Source organism: Chiroxiphia lanceolata, chromosome 1, assembly GCF_009829145.1.
Source record: "Chiroxiphia lanceolata isolate bChiLan1 chromosome 1, bChiLan1.pri, whole genome shotgun sequence".
In the NCBI taxonomy this organism is placed as follows: Eukaryota; Metazoa; Chordata; class Aves; order Passeriformes; family Pipridae; genus Chiroxiphia; species Chiroxiphia lanceolata.
The window spans coordinates 48,464,532-48,485,706 of NC_045637.1; the positions used below are offsets into that span (position 1 = coordinate 48,464,532).

The 21,175-nt window shown below is 39.7% G+C and overlaps 2 protein-coding genes across 2 annotated transcripts in view; one reads left to right on the forward strand and one right to left on the reverse strand.

The window, feature by feature from the left end:
• Positions 1-3,328, forward strand: part of NPC1 (NPC intracellular cholesterol transporter 1) — a 27,331-nt gene extending 24,003 nt beyond the window's left edge. The window contains exons 23-25 of the mRNA XM_032684746.1: positions 896-1,009; positions 1,765-1,927; positions 2,570-3,328. Coding sequence (XP_032540637.1) covers positions 896-1,009; positions 1,765-1,927; positions 2,570-2,652 — 360 coding nt within the window. The 3' untranslated portion in view covers positions 2,653-3,328. The remainder of the gene's footprint in view (positions 1-895; positions 1,010-1,764; positions 1,928-2,569) is intronic.
• On the reverse strand, positions 3,093-19,043 carry RMC1 (regulator of MON1-CCZ1). Its single transcript, XM_032684761.1, has 20 exons — positions 18,813-19,043; positions 17,241-17,317; positions 15,696-15,780; positions 15,255-15,311; positions 14,081-14,167; positions 12,760-12,900; positions 11,022-11,125; positions 10,475-10,564; positions 9,730-9,835; positions 8,310-8,421; positions 7,266-7,310; positions 6,821-6,874; positions 6,398-6,526; positions 5,949-6,055; positions 5,129-5,248; positions 4,846-4,923; positions 4,584-4,688; positions 4,430-4,498; positions 4,055-4,280; positions 3,093-3,292 (listed from the first exon to the last, which is right to left on the reverse strand). The coding sequence occupies exons 1-20, from the start codon at positions 19,032-19,034 to the stop codon at positions 3,213-3,215; spliced, it is 2,094 nt and encodes a 697-aa protein (XP_032540652.1). The 5' UTR covers positions 19,035-19,043; the 3' UTR covers positions 3,093-3,212.
• Between the last annotated feature and the right edge of the window lie 2,132 nt (positions 19,044-21,175).

Genomic DNA, 21,175 nt, shown 5'->3' on the forward strand with positions numbered 1-21,175 from the left:
GTTTGTTCTGACAGCTAGCCCTAGTTGTCATAAGATACTGCAATGGAACTGTAAGCTGCAGTGCATCTGGTGGTGGTCACCTCAGTTCTGCAGCAGCAGCTGTATTGCTGCTGTATAGGCCGGGTGCTGCTCCATATTAACACAGGTTGTTTGTGCTGAAGGTGAGGATATGTAGGTTCATGTTAGGGCTTCTGCTCTATTTGTGTTCTACAGAGTAGATACGGGACGTGCTAGCACGAGTATTCTTCCTGCATAAATGGAAGAAATCATGTGGGCAGAGTACCTTAGTAAAACACTCCAGAACTAGCTCCAGCAAGCAGCTATTAGTTGCTCTGGCTTACCATGCCCTCTAGAGGTTTGTGGCAGGTCTGAGAAAGTTACAAGAGTAAACTGTTGGCCCATGTTACAATTAAGTGTATGTTCAAGCAAATCTATCTACTAGATAAGGCTAAAATTAGCCTTAGTCAGTAAATGACTAAGCAGCTGAACTGTTACAGTATCAAATCAGGATGTATATGATATTGTTTTTCTAAAGCAATGTTACTGCAGCTATAATAGCTGTGAACTGACTTTAGTGTTCAATATTCACTGCACACCTGCACTGAAGCCAGCTTGCTTCAACATCAAGAAACTTTGTTTTGGAGGTCAAATCTTGTATCTTGCTTCCTGTTTGATTGTCTGGTGGTAATGACTGGTGCTGGAACACAGTACAGTACCTGCAACAGCCTCTGGAAAGCAACTAACACTGAGCTTGTAACTTCCCATATCATTTTAACCCTGGGGACTGATCACAGCTGCTAGGAACCTTTCTAGCCTTACAATCCTGAGTAGAAGCCTTGCCAGCAAAGTGCTTACCTAAATGATGTTTCTGTGTATGTTTCTCTTCACTCTCCAGAGTTGTGGTATTGCTGTGGAATTCTGCAGTCACGTGACAAGAGCATTCACTGTTAGTACTAAGGGCAGTAGAGTGGAGCGTGCAGAAGAAGCTCTGTCTCACATGGGCAGTTCAGTAAGTATCTACTATATGGGGGGCAAACAAGTAGCCAAGTTACAACTTTACTATTTCCTTAAAAATAATACAGACAATAGTCTTCAAGTCATAAAGATGGCCTTGCCTTTTCTTTTTGGAATACTTAAAGCTCCTTAAGGTCAACCTAGGCTCCTACTAGTAATAGGGATGATGAAGACTACAATTTTTAAAATGATGCTACTACTACCTAAAAGTAAAAAAGAACTAAAAGCTTTAGCTGAACTAGCAGTTTGGATAAACCTCAAATTGTCCCATTAAAATGCTTCTCTCTTCCAAATACTGAGAGGTGACTAGGAAATGTTATTTTGGGTATGGGTGGCAATTGGAGCTTTGGGAACACAAGCAGGGCTCAGTGTTTAGGCAGTACTGTCATGTTACTTAAGTGACCTGGATGGGGTTGGAATGGGACTATTCTGGTGATGTGTGTACTGGACCTAGGTAAGGAACTCTGCTGGAATGAGTTACTTCAAGTAATAGTGTTCATCTGTATCTGCCTGAAGGAAAAATTAAACTAGGTGACTGCACAGATCAGAGTAGATTTTTAATCATACTGAGCCTGTCCTGTGGGACCAAAAAGATGAATTCTTTTCCTGAGTGAATCTTGGATTTCGTTTTAAGGACTAACAGGGAAGGAGCCTCAGAAGACATAAGAATTTTACTAAATGCTAAACACTTGAAGTAAATGGATTATCTAAAGCCCTACTTACCACTTAAACACTTTTTTTTATTGACAGGTTTTCAGTGGTATCACACTGACCAAATTTGGAGGAATTGTAGTATTGGCTTTTTCCAAATCTCAAATCTTCAAGATATTCTACTTCAGGATGTATCTAGCTATGGTTGTGCTGGGAGCAACACACGGACTAATATTTCTTCCAGTTCTGCTTAGTTACATTGGTAAGATGCAACAGTCTGCTCTAAACCACACTTCAAACAAAACCAGCTAGCTGTCTGTGGACACTTTCCATTAAATGGAAAGTATTGCAAAGATGAAAAGCAGTACTTGAATGTGCCTCTCTCATTCAAGCCTGTCTTTTGGAAACCAAGGGCTGACTGGTGGCAGTGCAAGCCCACTGTTGTGGACTTGCTGAACTGAAGCAACCACAGCCTGGCCTGTGTGGTTGCACTTTGCTGTGCTTTGTAGAGGGCCCATGTGGCACGACTGGCATGTCTCAACCTGGGGCCAGGATGCGGGTGGAAGCAACAAACCTCCTCTGGGATGCTGTTCCTGTGTTAGCAGATATAATCTTGCTTTGTGGTGAGGGTGGTCCAAACACTTTCCTCTTGAAAGCAGAAATGCATGTGCATAGCGTAGTTCTTAAAAGTAGACTTAAACTGAGCCTTTACTTAATGGGGCTAAGACTGATTCACCTACTGCTGCCCTTGTTGCTGCTGCTGACAGGTATTAATAGCTAAGCAGAAGCATGTTTCTGAATGTTAAGCTGGACCTAGACAGTAAGATCGTGCATGCTTCCTGATGATTGTCTGATTGTCTATAATGCTGAGACTTCGGAGTAACTCTTGTGTTCTCTCACTCAGGCCCATCAGTAAATAAAGCTAAAACTCGTGCTGCACAAGAGAGGACCAGAGGTACAGAACGGGAGAGACTCCTCTACTTCTAGTTTTTTAACAGTGTTCAGTGGACTTCCATGAACTGTGGCTTAGGCCCAACTTTCAAGAACTGAAATGCAGCTTTGTTCTATGACTATCACACTGTAACCACCACTGACTTGACTTCTGCACACATTCAACTAGAGGATACCAGCTGCGGCTTTGGACATAGCTTTAAACTCAGGAAATGCTAAGTGTGGCTCAAGTAACAGTATTACTAAAACTAGATGTGTTAATAAGATTTCTAAAATACTTCTGTTTTCAAGAGGTTGCATTTTTTTTTTTCTAGAAACCTAAACCAGCTGTATTGAGAGTTGAATAGCATTTCGTCAATGAAATCCGAGGTGATGTGGATGAGAATAGACTGCTAAACCACTGACACTAATTTTAAATGCAGGTCAATGCAATTTTTGTCTCTATTTTTAGGGGGAAGCCATCACAAGTTGTAATATTTTTAGTACTATTTGCCAAAATGTCTTGTATATACTTTATTATAAAATAGCAATTTTGTAGTTCAAAAATCTACTTAAATGCAATAAATTAAGTTTATACATTTCAGTGGAAGAGTCTTTCAGAACGTTGTGGGCTTCATGAGAGCTTGTTCTCCGAAAACTTGTTTGAAGAAGGTGACGTGTTCTTCACAGTGCTCACCTAAGGGCAATAAAATAAAAGTTACCATTCATTTCACAACTCAGAAACAGAACCAAGATTGTGTAGTTTCACTTACCTTAATTTATTAGTACTAATTCTTTAATGCTCTTGAGTACAGGAGTTCAAAAAATAGAAAGCAGTGGAATACTGAGGTATTTTGAGTCCTGTGACTAGTATTCTAGTGTTTAAGCAGTTGTTTGATCCATCTAATTCCTGGATCTAGTTCCTGTACCTAACCGGCAGATTCATATCCATGAGAGCCCTTTACTGTCAAGATATAACATGTTGGAGTGGGATTCTGTGCCTACAGACTGTCAGGTGATTACAAACATGTTGCTGGTGCAAGCAGTTTAGCTTGTGTTTTAAAGGAGGAGGAACTGTACTATAAAACAGGCCTTGAATTCTTGTAATTCGTGGAAACAGACATCTGAAAACTCAAGGGTTTCCTGACCCAGTTGCTGACCTCAGGAGAAAGCACTAATTGGAGATAATGGCTCTGCTAAGCTAAGCAGTGAGAGCAACTGCAAGTCAAACAGGGTAGTTAATCTGCAGGTTTCTGCTTGGCTCAGTCTCTTTACTCCTAGTCTTTATAAAGGAGTAATACAAGTTAATTCGGAATGATGCTTAAAGGTAAGCCTAAATATAGACTAAAATGTACCAGGAGTCTCATCTTCTAATACAGACTCAACTGGATTGGTAGCAAAACAAATCTTAATTCTGTTTGAACAACCAAGTATCTTGGTCAAACTGCTTATTGCTTACCTGGTGTGAAACTAGGATTTCCTCGTAGCCGCTGATTTCTTTGCTCAAAGAATCGAAATATGGTATAGAAAAGCATGTCATCTTCTGCTTGCTTTGCTGCATCGAGGAATTTGCGGGCTGATATGCTGTCATGTCCTCCAATACCCCTGATGAATCTCAAGGCAGCCAAAACTTGGTGTTTGGACAACAGAACTTCCACTATTTCATCATTTGCTGTGGAAAGTCTCTGTGAAATCAATCACAGCTGTAAGATTATGCTTCTAATGAATGCAAATGACTGAGATGCTAGCTAGTCACTTCAAGCTTAGTCAGGTAAGCTGTTTGACCAGTCTAACCCACATGTGACATGAAGTTATGATAGCCAGAAATGCTTACTTTTAACATGTCCAGGGAGAGCTGATGTGCAGGAGGGTAAATGCTTTCCAGTGACAGTAAGAGACAAGCCTAGAGCAAAAGCAGAAATAATCTTAAAATTACAAGGACTTCCAACCTCCATCACCAGTTTATTGAAGCTGCTTGTCTCACATACCAAAGGCTTTGAGTCACTGAGCACATGGTACTGCAGAAACTGATGGAGCATGTAGAACAAGTTGTGTTGAACAAGGGTTTTGATGACCAGCTCATACAAGTAGTGCTGTGAATGCAGGAAGAAGACCATCAAAGGTATGTCTCTATACCAGTTTTTACAACCAAAAAGGCAGTATTGTATAGGACTGAGACACGTGACTGAGACTGAACTAAAACTCCACTTCATGGAGTGGGGCAATATACTTGGCATGTAAGTGATTTACCTGAACTGCAATCTGGAACTGGTTGAGAGAGCGAATGTATTCCATCAAGACTGCAATAGTGAACTTATGAGGTGCTTCCTGGACAAGGAAGAAAGTGTTAGGTGGAACTTGCATAGCTTCTCTATTTATGACAACCCTGTAAGAATGAGCATCAGAATACCCTAATCCTGACAAAGCCTTCTGCAGCCTGTCTCAAGCAGTCAGCTTAATTGGCTGCTCTGAGCCTGCTGCCAAATTAGCTCTTCAAATTACTTAATTTAATTAGCCTTTAAAATTGACTTACCTTCTTCTCTGTAAATACAGACAAAACATGTGTGTACATGTCAGACTGGTCAATAACTGCTTGAGTGCGGACAGGACGTTTCAGGAGTGGATTACTTCTACTCAGGCCTGTTTCTACCACCTAGAAGAAAAAAGTTTTTAAAAAGAAAACTACTGTTGTAGTACAGTTCTAGTCAGACTCAGCTGTACAGACAGTTTTCTACTCTGAACATAACTATGAACATATTAAGGAGTAAGTTCATGTTATACTAGATGCATCTTGTTCGGTGGGGCTTTCCTATTAGATTTAAAGCTGCTTTTTAAAGTTATATAAATACAGCTGCTATTGTACACCTAAAAGCCAGGAGATGAATCAAACCTACTACACTGATGTAATACTCAGATTTAGAAGGTTTTTGAGTATGTGGCTGTACTCTTGAGTGCTTGAACTTGGTATTGTAATAGGAATTATGAGATGCATCAGGGCTGAATATTTTATGCAGTGATACAGTGTGCAGTGAGATCAGTGGTTTGGAAACTAAGGTATCAGTTATTGATTCAAAGTTGCTTTTTGAGCTTCTACCTTCTTCCTGCTTTCAAGTGCTGGAGTATGTTAGTCATCACTCTGAAAATGAGCTGTGCAGCACCTGCCACCCAAGTGCTAAGTGGAGGTCTTAGTGCACCTTGCACAGCAGACTTCTACTGGGAGCCTGAGGCAGCAAGGAGCTTGGGGTAGGCCCAAATTTCCTAAGTAGAAAAGAGCATGACTTCACCATGATGCCACCTGAAATGGAAACAGCATCATCCCATCTCTGTAAGCTGCTGTAGCTAACATGGCTTACCATAGTATAGCTTTGCTCAGCTTCCAAGTACTTCTTATATTCATGATTCAGTTTGTCAAAAACAGTTGCAATCACAGACAGTGATCCCCTTTCTGGCTCACTGAGCACTGAAAAGAAAAAGAACTATGAGGGGAAAAAACCAGGGACTGTAATGTTGCCTTTTTCAAAAGGTGATCTCTCCTTTAATTCAAATACATCTGACATGATTGAAAGCATTTCTTCAAAGTTTAAAATTTAAAGTTACTAGGGGGATGGGGAGTTGAATTCTTTAATGCTGTTAAATTCCTTTAGAATGGTGACTGAGGGTAATCTAGGCAAATGACACCCAACAGGACCAAGCTGGCTTCAGAGGTGATCTTAGATCTAAGAACAGCCCAGCTATCTTGGGTGAGTATTTATGAATAAGCACTGTGGTACTTTGAAGATACAGATAATGCATTTGAACTTACTCTGAGAGCATACAGATAGGATAACCATTTTGCATTCTTTTCTTTGGAGAAGGAAATCCATTAGTTTTCCTTTATCTAGCAAGAGGTTAACTACAGGTTCAAGTTTCACTTGAAGACTCCAGAGGTAACCTTGATTTGAGAGAGTAAAACAAAGTGAATTGCCTTATACAGTATAGCCTTTTCCACCTTTAAACAAAAACACATCAAGATTATCACTTATTTGCCTATGTTTTAGAGCAGCATTACCCTTGAAAAGCTGTAGTAAAGATACAGTGTCATCCTCAGTTATCACTACAAAAAGCCATCAATTTAGCAGATGTACCTAATAAGTCCCTTATTTTTTAAGCTGCTTTGTGCACTGAAGGTATAAACTAGTGCCATCCTGACACTGAATATTGTAAAGTCCAAGAGCTTACCACTTACCTTCACTTGCACTGATGATAATATCAGGTTGAAAGACAATCCAAGAAGAAGAATCTAAATGTTAAAGTTTTAACATTCATATTAACGTTGATTCTCAACTGTTGCTACTGAATCCACATTACTGTACAGAAGCAGATCCCATTAACATACTTTCATTTACTGTCACTTGTGAAGTTTTTGAACCATGTTCTTGGAATTATATCTTCAATTCTATGGTGTACCTATTCAGTAATTTCATACATGTGTCTCAAATGACCAAGAAAGGTGGTATTATACTAGATTTCAATATTTACAACTCTATGAAAGCACTGCGAGTGTTACGAAAGACATTTTTTTGAAGTACATATGCATAATCAGCTAAAGCTGCACTTAAGGGGTCAAGGTAACAAATGCTAGCTTCTTCTGTGCTTGAGGTTCTTACATTTGGAGAGGATTTAAAGGATACAGAGTTTACATGGAACAGGAGCCTGACTTGTCACAGAAGCTGGACCTGCAGGAAAAAAAATAAAAGAGCTGGAAGCTGTCCTAACTACAATTTTATACTGAAAAGGCAAGTATGGATTGTAACATTGCCGCACGCAGCCAAAAAGATCCATTTGTGTAGCCAGATGTTCCATAAGGAAAATCTGACACTGAGAAGGCAAACACATTCTTCAAAACACGACTGTTTGGTTTTTAGCTGAGGGAAATAACACCTGCAGAACTATTCCAGCTCTAGTACTATAATTCTAAATACACTGACTCCACTGGCTGTGTTTATATGTAATCACTTCAGTTTCTTTGAAAGGAAGGGTGATTTGCATTCTGACCTTTTGTTTAATACAAATCTACACCTGCAGATTTATCAGTCATGCTTGCTAACATGTGAAAGAGCTTTTAATGTGCAATCTTTTTTGTATAGAAGCATCTATCTCTTCTACAAAGAGAACCTTGCTGCTTTACCACCTGCTAGTGAAACTTTGCTCAGACTACTTCTAGCTACTTCCAGCTTGAGGGTAATTACCTGCTACACTTCTAGGACAGGAGAAGAAAAAGCTAATCCAAGAGGAATCATCTAAGTGTTTAAGGCATAACATTGATCATGGTGTTACTTCTAAACCGGTCTCAAACTTCATACTGACCCTGGATTGTCTTTCAGCCTTTTTAGCTTCCTAAGTCCCACAGTTGTGACTTAAGCCAGAAAAGCATAAAGTGCTTTTGAGCACACTCAAGTTTTTATAGCTGTGGCCAAAACAAACCCCAAACCAACAATTTTCAAGTGTAAAAGCAAAGTCGTATGGGAAGTATGCACCTCAAACAGCAACTCTTTAGGCACACATTTGGAACACAAATTTATGCTCGATTACTCCTTACCTCCTTCCTCCCTCACCCTCTCAAATACATGTAATTGAAATGTTAGTAACCAGCATCCTAAAAATTGAAGCACTTGTGTGAGCTGCTTTAAATATTCTTGGTAAGTGTTAGGATATTCATTATATAGTGGTTTTACCTGCTACAGGTATTTGATAGGGTTGTATTGATCGAGGTGGAAGTACAAATTGATGGATGGTAGCGGATCCATCAAATTCTCCTCTTAGTTTGATGTCAAATATAACTGAAGTCTGCAATTAAAAAGAGGAAATCAGTATTCACAAATGTGAATTACCACCCATTTACATGTATTCAGGCTGCTTTTCACATTTCCGTCTTGTATTCTCTGTTAGAACCACTGAATGGCTGGAAGGCATGTACTGTGGGTAGGGAATGCTTCACTTATCAGGCTCCTCAAACCTCCATTCCTTCTGACCTTGAACACTTCCAGGGACAGGGCATCCTGTTACAGGGTCTCACCACCTTACTGTAAAGAATTGCTTCCTTGTATCCAATCTAAATCTACCCTCCTTCCATTTAAAACCACTGCCCCTTGAGACCTGTCCCTACAGGCTCTGCTAAAAAGTCTCTCTCAACCTGTTTTGCATATGACATGACTTCGATATTCACATCAAATTCACTGCTAGAAACTGCAAGGAAAATTCTGCAACTTCCTGTGATATCCTCATACTTCTACCATTCAGTCTTGCTCAACTCAGGTCATTAACACTTCTACCCAGTACAGCTACCCTAGAAAACAGCTTTGCTTTCAGTTCCAGTGAAAAGTGACTTCAATTACTGGTGTCTCCCAAAGTCAAGCTGAATATGTCTTCTGGGTTTCTGTAGTCACGTTTGTAGCTTGACTAAAATGCTCAAGAATAAGTGCTCTGAGTTAAATGCTAATGTGTCGAATTAACATGAAATGTAACTCAAGTATCAACTAATCATCCTAAGGAAGTAACATGCCCCAGCTCTCAAAGAAGAACATAATACAAGAAGCCAAAGCCTTTCCACAAGTTATGAGCAAAGTACCACTTTAGCTTTACCACTGACCAGGCCTTCCTACTGAGACTACAGACAAGCAAGTTTTACCTATGCTACCATATGCATAGGAAGGTTTGTGTTCATTCAGATTTTTACAGATCCAGGCCTTCAAACTAAACGAGCATAAGTTTATGTTATGAAATAAGAAATGTATAATTCAAATGTTTGTGATATGAGAAGTGTCCCAGGGTTAATAACTTAGTATCCAATTAACTCCACCTCTTTGCATAATGCTTTAAAAGCCTACACAGTGCAGCAGCAGAATATCATAGGAAATTTAACAAGAAGCAAAACCAGAGTGTATGAAAAAGCAGGCATTAGCAACAGCCCTTATTAAATGATAGCTCAACAAGGTAAAAGAATAAATTTGAATCTCTTATACTGTTATGGTTTTGATCCTACAAATACTCTGGCTTTTGGCAAAGGCAACATAGAAAAATATTTTCTTGAGTGTTACTAATATCTGCCCATAACTTCTAAAAGTTACAGCATGATGTAACATAAATAACTCAGACCTCAGTATCCTGATGATGTACTACCACCAGGTTATCCACCACATTCAGTGCAAACTTCCCAGTTCTGTTCAGCTTTAAAATATGCGTCTTCTTACAGGAGCCCTCTCTATGGAAACAAACAAAGATGAGAACCGGTCAGTAAGCCTGTTTAGACTATAAAAGCAGATGTCTCTTTGTCCTGGTTTTGCTGGAACTGAGTTTATTTTCTTCCTAGTAGCTGGTACAGTGCTGTATTTTGGATTTAGTATGAGAATAACATTGATAACACATTGACGTTTTAGCTGTTGCTAAGCAGTGCTTACCCTTAATCAAGGACTTTTCAGTTTCCCATGCTCTGCCTGCACGCAGGTGTGCAAGAAGCTGGGAGGGAGCACAGCCATGACAGTGGACCTGAACTGGCCAAAGGGATATTCCATAACACAAGACATCATGCTCAGTATATAAGCTGGAGGGAGTTGGCCAGGATGATGTGCAGGCTGGGTGGTGAGCAATTGTATTGTGTGTCACTTGTTTTTCATGGGTTTTTTTCCCCTCCCCGCCCCTTTTCGTTACTACTAGTTTTTATTTCACTTACTAAACTGTTTGTAACTTACGAGCTTTTACCTTTTTGTGATTCTCCTCCCCCTCCCAGCAGGGATTTGGGCAGAGAGTGAGTGAGCAGCTGTGTAGTACTTAGTTGCCAGATGGGGTTAAACCATGACACTCTCACAAGAATTGCCACTAATATTTTTCATTCTGCTCTTACCTGGGTAAGTGATAGAGAACTACTTCTGCTCCTGTACTGTTGGAAGTCCTCGAGTGATGCCTCAAATACAGAACATAAAGCTGCCCGTATCTAACAAGACAACAGAATTAAAGCATTATTTTCAGTTAAGAGCTCTACCAGAGACACACATTTTATCCTAAAAGAAGAAATGAGATTACCTAAGTCAAGTAATCATTTAATTAAAAGTGAAAGACTAAAACAGTACTTGATATATCACAATGCATGGCCTACACTCATGCAAGTTAGGCATCTCTGAACAACTCCTCTATCAAAATATCAATTAATAAATGAAACATTCTCAAAACTTCCGTACTAATCAAGAACAATTTCATGTAATACTTCTCAGTTTGCCTCCCCTCCCCACCTTCCCCCAAGAGGGTTGTTTAGATGTTTTGTTCAAGGCCATAACTGAAGCACTTTAAGGCAACGACACTGCTAAAACAAGAAAAAGTGCAAGAAAAAGTTCTCTCAGCATCCCCAAACTGTCACACTTTCCCAAGAAAGACCTGATGAGTTAGATACGTACATTGTGGCCATAGCAATATCTCTTTCAGAAAGGCTGAGCTTGGACGACTTGGGTGCTGCAGGTAACTCGATTTCAAATTTTGATAGTTTTGACATGGTTCCACTCTGTTAAACAGCAAAACAAAAGCTGTCAAGACCTGAACCAGAAAGATCCCGAGCCGCCTTTCCTCAAATGCGTATCGACAGCGCCCCCACGAGGAGAAGGATGGTCATAGCCGAAAAGAAAGGGGGTTATGCTTGCTTTCCTAAAACAACCCCCAGTGTGTGATTCTAAACACATTCTTCTGCTATCGTAACTTTACTTTTATAAAATCAAAGTCTTGATTTTATAAAATCCACTTCAGCTAGAAGAATATTTCTATTTTAATTATGTCAAGATAAATTTGTATGCAAATCCCATGTAAAATTGGCCTGGCAGTTCTCAAGTTCCCTTCTCTCTTCCAGCAAAGTACATGCTCCAACTCTTAAATACCTGCTTACTGGGGAAAATATCAGTACGTCCTATTAGCCACATTCTCCTTTTGTTCCTTCTAACTCCAGAATCTGCCTTATACTTAAAGCATATCCTGGCTTCTGCCCAAGGTTTCCTCTCTCCTCTTCCTCTTTTCTATGGAATTTATATTTAAGCAAGTTTTAAGAATTTCCAAAGCTTCTACTGAAATTCACTTCCTACTCTCATTAACTCATTCTTGAGTGTGAGGTATGAACACTACGGAAGTATTTCCTTTGCTAGAGCTCTATTTGCAAATACTATTTTAGTACAGTACTTTTCCCAGGATATCTTTAAATATTACCTCCTGAACACATAATAAAAATTATTTAGCTTCAAGCTGCAACCTCACACAAAATGTTAAAGAGGGGGAAGCGTGACCTAAGTCAATAGAAAGAAAACTGTGAGAGGCTAGTGAGTGGCTGGCTACTCAGCCACCTAAAAGAACATCATTTCAAGATGCAGTACAGACCCTACACAAGATTAACCCAAGGCAGGAAACTCACTTGAATAAGCTGCTTTTTTAATCTCTTCCCTTAGACTGCAACAGAAATCTTCCTAATCCCTTGACACGAGCAAGCAAAATGCTGTAGTTCTTTTCCTCGTTTTTAAAATCATCTAACTCCATGGTTAACTTAAAACAGATGCTAGTTTACACTACACTTTTTCCAAGACAAAAAGAAAAATATTTTCCCAGAAACTGCAAGTGTTGTTTACAGGGAAGAACACCAAGAGGAATAAATACTGCAAACAAAGCCCTCTTGTGCTTGGGACAACTGTTGTTTCTTTCTTCTTTTTCTGTTTTTCATCCACTCACATTTAGAAGGTTGTAATTACAAACACAAGTGAAAGGCCCTTATTTTTTCTTTATCATACTACAGAGTGCAAATGTCCCTATTAAAAGTAAATCATAAATGCCTATTTAAGTGAAAAAAAAAAAAGGATCACTTGAAAGGCATTTAAGTTGTAAAATATTTAGTCACCAATTTTTTCTTTCCTTTCGGAAGATCAACTGTCCAACCTTGGCTGGACACACCTCTTTCCAAAGAGGATGTAAAAACCAGCAAATTACTTAATTTTAAGACATCACCTAATGAACTACCTTATAGATTTGCTTATTGTCATACAAGGATGTGAACATGTGCATCTCTTGAAATAAATCCAGGAAAAGCAACAGAATACTTGAGTGAAGAAGCAGCCTAAGAAAAGGAAGCACACTAAACGAAAAGTTTGGAACACATCCCTTTACCTTGAAATAGAATGGCTGCAGGACATTGCCAAGGACAGTGGTGGAAAGAAGGATAACAGAGCTCTCTGGACAATACATGTACCAGTTGACATTAATACTCTGATTCTTCAGAAGTTTTAAACTTCGTTTCTCTGGTAATACCTGGAAACACAGGATATCAGCATTATATTACCAGCAATATTCCAACAGCATAAATGGCACTACATAGTAACATGGGATAGTAAGTGAGAAACAGTTAAGTGTAAGGACATTTACAGGGCTAGAGTTAAAAATCAGAAACCTGACAATTACAGCATTGGCCCCAATTTACTGCAGCTAAGGAAATGCACATCAAATCCTCCTCAAACCCTAATGCAGTCAAAGGTGCTGTGTCTTCCCACTCATCCAGACAGGGGTATAGGTTCTGTCCATAACAGAGTAAACAGCTAGCTTGACACAACTAGTGAAATTTCATTAAAAAGTTCTTTTTCCAATGTCTTTGCTGCGTTCACTCCCCAGTTTCCCTAATCTTTTATATTTTAACAGTATATAAATCTATGCTGTTCATTTTAAGGGCTTCAATATCTTCTCTTGAAAAACATACTTTTTTGATTTGGTCCTGTTACCTCCAGGGTTGACATTCATAATCCTTTTAGGTGCTAAATATGTATTTTCCCTCTCAATCAGCAGGAAATAATGCTGCTTTTTCAGTTATTAGTAACAGTAATTACATGAAACATCGTGTCTTAGCTCCAGGACTGAAACTATTGAGAAGCGTACAACTTTTTTTCAGGAAGTTTTTACATATCCCTCATTGTGACTGTCAGAAAGGGTTATTTATTCATTGGACTTCTTTAAAAATATATGCAAAGGTAATTACATGTTACACAGAGGAACTCAATGAGATCAATATAGGAAAAAGCTTCCAATTTGCAGAAGTGTATACTAGCTAGTCAATTATTCGCTCTTTGCTGCATTTTAAGCATGCACACATCCTCCCTAACACTAATTAATTTTGCATGAAGTGGTATTTCCCATTAGATTTAAATACTCATTTCCATACAAGCCAATAGCAGCTCTTAATTTAGAGTTCTCAAGGCTTAGTTGAGTACTCCTTTATACAGGGTCTTTAAACCTGTTAATGACAAATTTGCTCTGCTCCAAAAAAGTATTTCTCTCAAAAAAAAAAATAATTGCAGTCTGCAAACCAAATGGCAGAATTTGTCTTTTTTTGTAGTGCACTTTCTCAGCTGGAGAGACAGAAGAAAGAAATTCAAATATACTGTCACAAATTTACATTTTCAAATCTCTAAACATGTCCTATGGGAGTTATTTGTGTTACCTGGTAGAATTCAATTCCTTGATCTGTGATGAAGACAATTTCTGTAGAACTCGTCCAGCAGAATCCTAGAATATTGGCATTCTTTGTCTTTTAACAAACAAGCAAACAAATACTCTTTTACTTGGAAAAATTAACTATTCAGATAAGCTAATATTACTAAATGAAGAACATGAGACCAAAGGCAATTTAGGTATCCAATCTCTGAAGTTAATACTTTTAGCCAGCCAGATACCCAGCACGTATCAGTCGCTGTTATAAAGACTTCCAAAACTACATATGAACACTGTATGACTGTATGACCTGGATTTTTGGCAGCATGTGAGATTTACAGGTTTATTATAAAATGAAATTTTATTTTCAACCTAGATGAAACTAGGTTCTTCTGCTTCAAAGTGTACTGTCAATTCAACCAATTCCTGACACAAAAAGCGGTTTCCTCATGTTGAGAAAAATAAAGAACAAAGTGGAAAAATTTGCAATGACTTCACTCAGAAGTCTACTTCTACTACTACACTCAGAAGTTTCACTACCATAAAAGCTTTGCTAGAATGGTTTACTCCAACACATAATCCTAAATAATGAAGCAGACAGTGCTTCAGCTTTAAAAGCTACAGAAATAAAGGCATTTTGCAAATCTACTTTATCATTCTATTACTCCAAAATGTAATTTGTCTTACTTTAAAGTTGGAAAGTACCAAACAATGACAACAGTACTTGTTTCTGGTAAAATAATAATCAAAAAATCGGAAGAATTATTTAAAAATACCAAAAATAATATCCAAACTAGTAATAGCTTACTATTACTGATTAGCGAAACTAGGGTAAAACATCCACAATAACACATCTGGCATTAATATCATTACTGTCCACTGTTTCTGTATCATCACCACTTTGTCTCTTCTCCTTCCCAAACCTGGACATTTGTGGCCTCCACAACATTTCCACTCCTTGCTAGGAAAGAATTACATTCACAGGACCAGGAAGTTTTTTATGAGATCGTCAATACCTGTTTGTTCACCTTAATTTAGATAAATAGTGGTGACTGCATATCTCATTTACTCCACATTAGTGTTTTGAAAGGTATCTCAATTAGTTCTGTTGTAGGGTAGAGGCCACCAGTGTAACGAACATTAAAGTTTCACTTAAGCATATAAGCTTGGGACATTTAACTTACCTTGCATTCCTGTGTATATTCTAACTGAGGGCTATCTGGAATAAAATTCAAAAAATCCTGCAAAAACACCCATTAAGTGTATTAGAAGTTATGAAGACAGACTGGCTACATACATAGATACAAAAGAATAGATACTAGCTTATCAAATTGTTTTGGATGGCATATATCAAAGAAAAACTTGACTCACTATATTCCACTTCACCCCTGCCAGAGAATTCTTTACAGAAGTTGGCTCCCCCTTATACTTTTACTTAAATGATGATATTAGCAAGACAGTAATGCTGCCTTGTCCAGCCTCTCAGGATGATAGAGGAATTTTTCACTACAGCTCTTGTTAGCCACCAGACCTCTTGAACATTTGTCTCAGATACTTCTACTCTGGTACTGTAAGGAGAAGATTTCCAGCTCCAATACCCTATCTGCAGGGTGTAGGTTTCTTACCACACTCTTCAAAGTTCTCTGCACAGCCAGAATCTTGTTCCCCAAGGAAAATTTGATGCACTTCACTTCTCCTTTATCTTCCATTCTATACAGAAAGAAACAGAAGTTATGAAATTATCTTCTAAAACAATTTATTACAGAACTCTATAATGTACCCTCAAAAAACCGAGGAGAGAGGAAAAAAGTGTAATGCAAATGATTTTGAATACAGATTATTACTGTTGCCTGGCAGTAATGGATTCAAAACCCAGACTGAAAAATGATGTCAGCTCACCCTTCAAAAGAACACATTTTTTACAGAATCACAGAAGAGGTTGCACAAATTAGCACCTAAGGTCACTACAAATGTTCAGCTCTGTTGGCCTGTGGTGTGGAATTGGAAGACTTGTGGGACTACTCAAACCTGCATTATTGGTCCTGTCTCAGTGAGTCTGGAGTACTGTGGCATCCACCAACATCCTGCAATCAGCTCCTTTACTTCCAGGACTACATCTAATTAACACAAGCCTACTTGCTTCCTCTTTAGGACACATCATCTGGAACAACCTCTTATATTAAAGGGAGAGTGAGGCTGTTTTCACACCATTAAACAAAATTAAAAATGTATTCTTACCAAACAAGCATCAGTTCAGTTGGCACAAATAAGGCAGTTCTACTTCCAGTATATGTTATTAAGTCCACAAAAAGGGAGAGTGAGATAGTCAAGCAGGAAAATTGTGGAATCTCCTGAAGTTCTCTTAGTATTTTCAGCTCCCTCAGGATTTGTGATGAGGGTAGTCAAACAAAATTAGCAACTTTCAGGAAGGCCCTATGCAACACCTAACCGATGACAGCAAACACACCTCAACTACGAATTGTTTCACCCACATCTACACTGAAGCAACCTTCGAGTGAAAGAACACTTCCTTAGGCATGGACAGCAGAGCTCAAAGAGCTATCACTCTTGACAGTGGCATATATAAAATAGTTTTCTAAAGACAAAGTCATTTAGTTGAAAGTATTGTTGTCAAATGCTGCAGAAAATGTTTCCACAAGAAACAGAAGGCAGAAAAGAAGCCAAGTTAGGTTAAACAAGGAACAGAACGCAAGAAACCCACATGTAGATTTGTACATTGTGCTTGAATCATAGGCGTAAAATTCATTAATTACACATTTAAGTTTGCTTCATTCTGTTTAACTTGCTAACTGTATCCTTAGAGAAGTCATTGCTACTGTAGGAATCACAAGTCTGAATACCCATATTCTCTTGCATGTTATAGCACATTTTAATAAAACACTATTGTTTAAAAAAAAAAGAAGACACAGCCTAATAACTTTTTTTTCCCCCCAGAAGACTATAAATACGTAAGGGCAAAGCATACCATCTTAATTGCAAGATTATCACAGAATCACAGAATATGCTAGGTTGGAAGGGACCCACAAGGATCATCGAGTCCAACTCCTGGCCCTGCACAGGATAAGTTTTATGCCTGAATTACAGCAAATCAGGAATAAGCACCTAATTTAAAGATCGCATAATTTCATCCCCAGACAAAGGTGCCTTACCTGAAGGAGATGGGATTTCTATCCTCTAAACCTTTAACAACAACTCCTGTAGCTCCACCAGATCGAACAGCAAAAACCTATAAAAAAATTTGTGAGCGTATTTTTAACTTGTTCAAAGTCATAACCTTAACATGCTGCCTTTTCTATAAGCTGATAGAAATGCCTTTAATTCTTCTTTTACTAGATACAATTTTTGTTCTTCCACAGATCTGCCAGTTCACACTAAGATAATCAATTCCTCAGTGTGAATAATCAGTTCCTTCCTCTGGACTTCCAAGTTTGCTTAGAATTGAGAGGTTTCCAATGGTATTGTTACAGTCTTGTAGCATATTCCGAACTAGCGGGAAAGTTAAAACAGTAAATATCTCTATAACCTATTCTCTTTTTTTTCTTTTTTATATTAATATTTTCCTAAATCAGGTGTTAGCAAAAATATCCAAGACATCAGGGCATTGTTTAAAACAAAAAGGAAATCAGCTTGGGGATTGGGAAGAGATGCAACTCAATGACCCAGAAGCTTGATCCTAGCAGAACATGCTACTAGAAGGAAGAGTTTAATAGTAATCTGCTGTTCTGCACTGGTGAGGCCGCACCTCAAGTGCTGTGTCCAGTTCTGGGCCCTGCAGTTTAGGAATATTGTCCAGAGAAGTGTTGAAGGGTCTGGAGCACAAGTCCGTCGAGGAGTGGTTGAAAGAGCTAGGGCTGTTTATCCTGGAGAAGAGGAGGCTCAGGGGTGACCTTATCCCTTTCTACAACTGCCTGAAAGGAGGCTGTGGCCAGGTGGGGGTCAGTCTCTTCTCCCAGGTGGCAAGTGACAGGACAAGAGGACATAGTCTTAAGCTGCACCAGGGAGACTTAGGTTGGGCATTAGGAACAATTTCTTCCCAGAAAGGGTGATTAGATCTATACGGGGAAGAAAGCTTGAAGGTTTTGACTCTGTGAATGCTGAGGTCGCAGAATGGTTACGGGAATTAGACAGTGGAATGTATCCACACCTATATAAGCCTGATGACAGACTGTGGATCTTTTAGCTATACTGAGCTGAACGCTCAAAAGCCCACAGGGATATTAAGGAAAGCATGCTTAAAAGTACTAAAAGCCAAGAAATGGCCACCCGGGTCTGAGACACAAGTAAAGCTATAAATATTCATTTTTTATGATTATATTGAATTTCAGGAATTGAAAAGACGGTGGCAGGGGAATCAGAGACATTAAGCTAACAGAGAGGTGACAAAGTTTGACAATCATGCTGGGACGCTTGGAACAAAAAGGAAAAGTGCTGACTGAAGAATTCCAGAAAGACCTTACGGCAGCGAGAGTGAGGCAGGTGAAATTCAACCTAACAAATTGATGGGAGAAAAAAAAAAATCTACCGCCTGTAGCACGATGACAAGTCCCGAGCCAGCACCCGGAGGGAAGGGGAACAACCAGGCTCATGCTCAGCAGCCGAGGGGAGGGGAAGACACCAAACCCGGGCGTGAGAGCCTCCAGACCCCGCTCCTCGGAGAGCAGCAGCTGGCTGTGCCGAGCCCCCCGGCCCGTGTGAGGGCGGGGAGGCCCCGCCGCCCCCACCTGCTTGTTGGCCTCGTCGAAGAAGACGCAGTTGACGGGGTTCGCCTTCTCGAAGTGCACGGGCCGCGCGCACAGCGCCAGGTAACAGCCGCCGCCCTCCCCGCCGGGCCGCGCTCTCCCCTCGCCGCCTTCTCCTCCTCCTCCTCCTCCTCCTCCTCCCGCTGCTCCCGGCGCCTCCTCCTCCGCCGGCCCCGGCGGCTCCCGGCTCATGGCGGCGGCCATGGACGAGCCCCCCCCGCCACCGCCCGGGCCGCCGCTTCCTGTTTACACTCCCCTCGCGCGTGACGCGGGACGCTCCCGCCTTAAAGGCGCCGCGGCGGCCGGAGAAGGGAGGGAGGAGAGGAGGAAAGACGGGAAGGAGGAGAAGGCGGCGGCTCTCCGTTTCAGTCTGCGGATTCGCGGCACAGGGCTGCTGGTGGGACTAGGGTATCGGGACCCACACCCTGTCCGGAGAGCAGGCAAATTTCTATTTCCCCTGCGCTAAGTGGTGCCACTCTGTTTTAATCGGAAAGCTTTTAAATTGGTACAGTCTCAGATTTCCCCTCTCTGAACCAGTGTCTTCTCCGTCTTTTGCTCGCTATATCGCATTTCAAAGTCAGCCAAGGGGGCGAGAGACCCCGCACTTAGAACAGCCCAAATCCCAAATGCTGCAGAGCTCGGATGTGTTGATGTGTCGAACATCAACATCTGAAAGGTACCAGTGACCTTAACAAATGAAAGCAGGAACCTGAGAAGCTGTAAAAACTCTTTCATAAAAGGTGTCAATGCTTGCAAGGGGGCAGCTAAGGAACACACCGAAGGAGCGTGGAGTTACGGGCTGGCTCCACAATGTAAATATTTAGGGGTGCAAATATTAGAGGAGTTAAAAAGGAGGAATGAAGGTCCTAGGGTTAGCTCTGACTTTAACCAGTGCCACTTATCAGGGCACTCCTCTAGCTGGGAGGACTTATTCTGCTTTTTAAAGCAAAGTTAGTGGACTTCAAAGCAGTAAGTAGGCAAACAAAAGCACTTCGTCTTTCTAAACCAAAACAGCATCGAGGAGGCCGCGGTAAGTGCGGGGCTTTTGGCCCAACCTTTTACAGTGCTTTTAAAAACAACACAACCCAAAACTTTTAGGTGAGGGGAAAAAAAGGAAACAGCTGTTTCAGAGCTCTGCCTTTATTTGTCCCCGTCATCACTGAGAAGCAGTCACTATTGATCCTGCTCCTGGGCAGGAAACTGCTTTTCAGTGGTTTGTTGTAAAATAGTTCAGAAATGGAAATTATACTCTGGAAATAGCCCTTATTTCAGGGACAATATTAATAAAACATTATTTAAAATCTGGGTTGGTCCTCAGCATTTATGCTTATTTGTATTTTAGTCTTGACAGTAAACTAGCAATGGGATTTTTTTTGGTTGATGCACTGGCTAATGCCTTAGTTCACTAGTTGTAAACCCTACAGTATGATTCAGAATTTTTGAGAGAATATCAATTATATATTTGCTTATTGGTTTTGAAAGGGAAATTTAAAAAGGGGGGGGGGGGAAAGACTGAGATCTTACCGATTTAAAAATTTTCAGATTAGAACAGAGTAGCACAGCTTAGTACAGGAGAAATAGAAATTTAAATACCAGATACTAAGACAGTATCATACAAACAACTGCTGGCTTACTTGTGACCCAGTTAGTCCATCTGCAATAATTTCACATTAGACTAGAGATACTGAAGTCACAACTAGGAATTATAGCAAGATGTTTGTTCTGCAGAATCCTCCTGCATCATCAAACAATTCTGTGTTAACTGGAGATGACAAGTATTTCCAAAGCATTTAAAGTACCTAAAAGTTTATAATTTTTTACAAAATAACAAAATTAATTTCATGTTAGCCAGAAATTTAGTTAATCCAAGGTGAAAATTTAAAAAATTCTACTGACATTTAACCTTCTCCTACTTCTCTAAAGAACAGCATGCACTTCCTATAATTGCAGTACAAACTGAACTATCTCGTGGCTGAAGTCAGCAGACAAGTAAATAAACACACAACTTGAAACTCTTGTGATGGCAAATTCCAAAACTAAGATCCTATTTGCTTAATAATAATAATAATAGTCCTGAAACCTTTTCTTTCAAAGGAGTCCAGGAAAATGCTTGTTTTAGCAAATACTTGTTTTCAACTACTTGAAAACATACCAAGGTGTCTTAAAATCTCAAAGCAAATTCCTGAGCCAGTTTTACTGCTGGAAGTAAACATATATATGATATAAAATATAGAATATAGAACACAGAATATGATTGAGCCCAATAGCTTTAAATTAGACTTAAGAACAATTACTTCATTTATTTGGTGGGGTTTGTGTGATTTGTTTTCTGGTTTGTTTTTTTT

Coding starts and splice junctions, on each gene's coding strand:
- RMC1 (XM_032684761.1), bottom strand. CDS start 19,034: ATGGCCGCCGCCATGAGCCGGGAGCCGCCGGGGCCGGCGGAGGAGGAG. Junction 5,249..5,948: donor CTGAGCAAAGCTATACTATG/GTAAGCCATGTT, acceptor TTTTTCTTCTAG/GTGGTAGAAACAGGCCTGAG. Junction 4,689..4,845: donor AGTTCCAGATTGCAGTTCAG/GTAAATCACTTA, acceptor CTGCATTCACAG/CACTACTTGTATGAGCTGGT.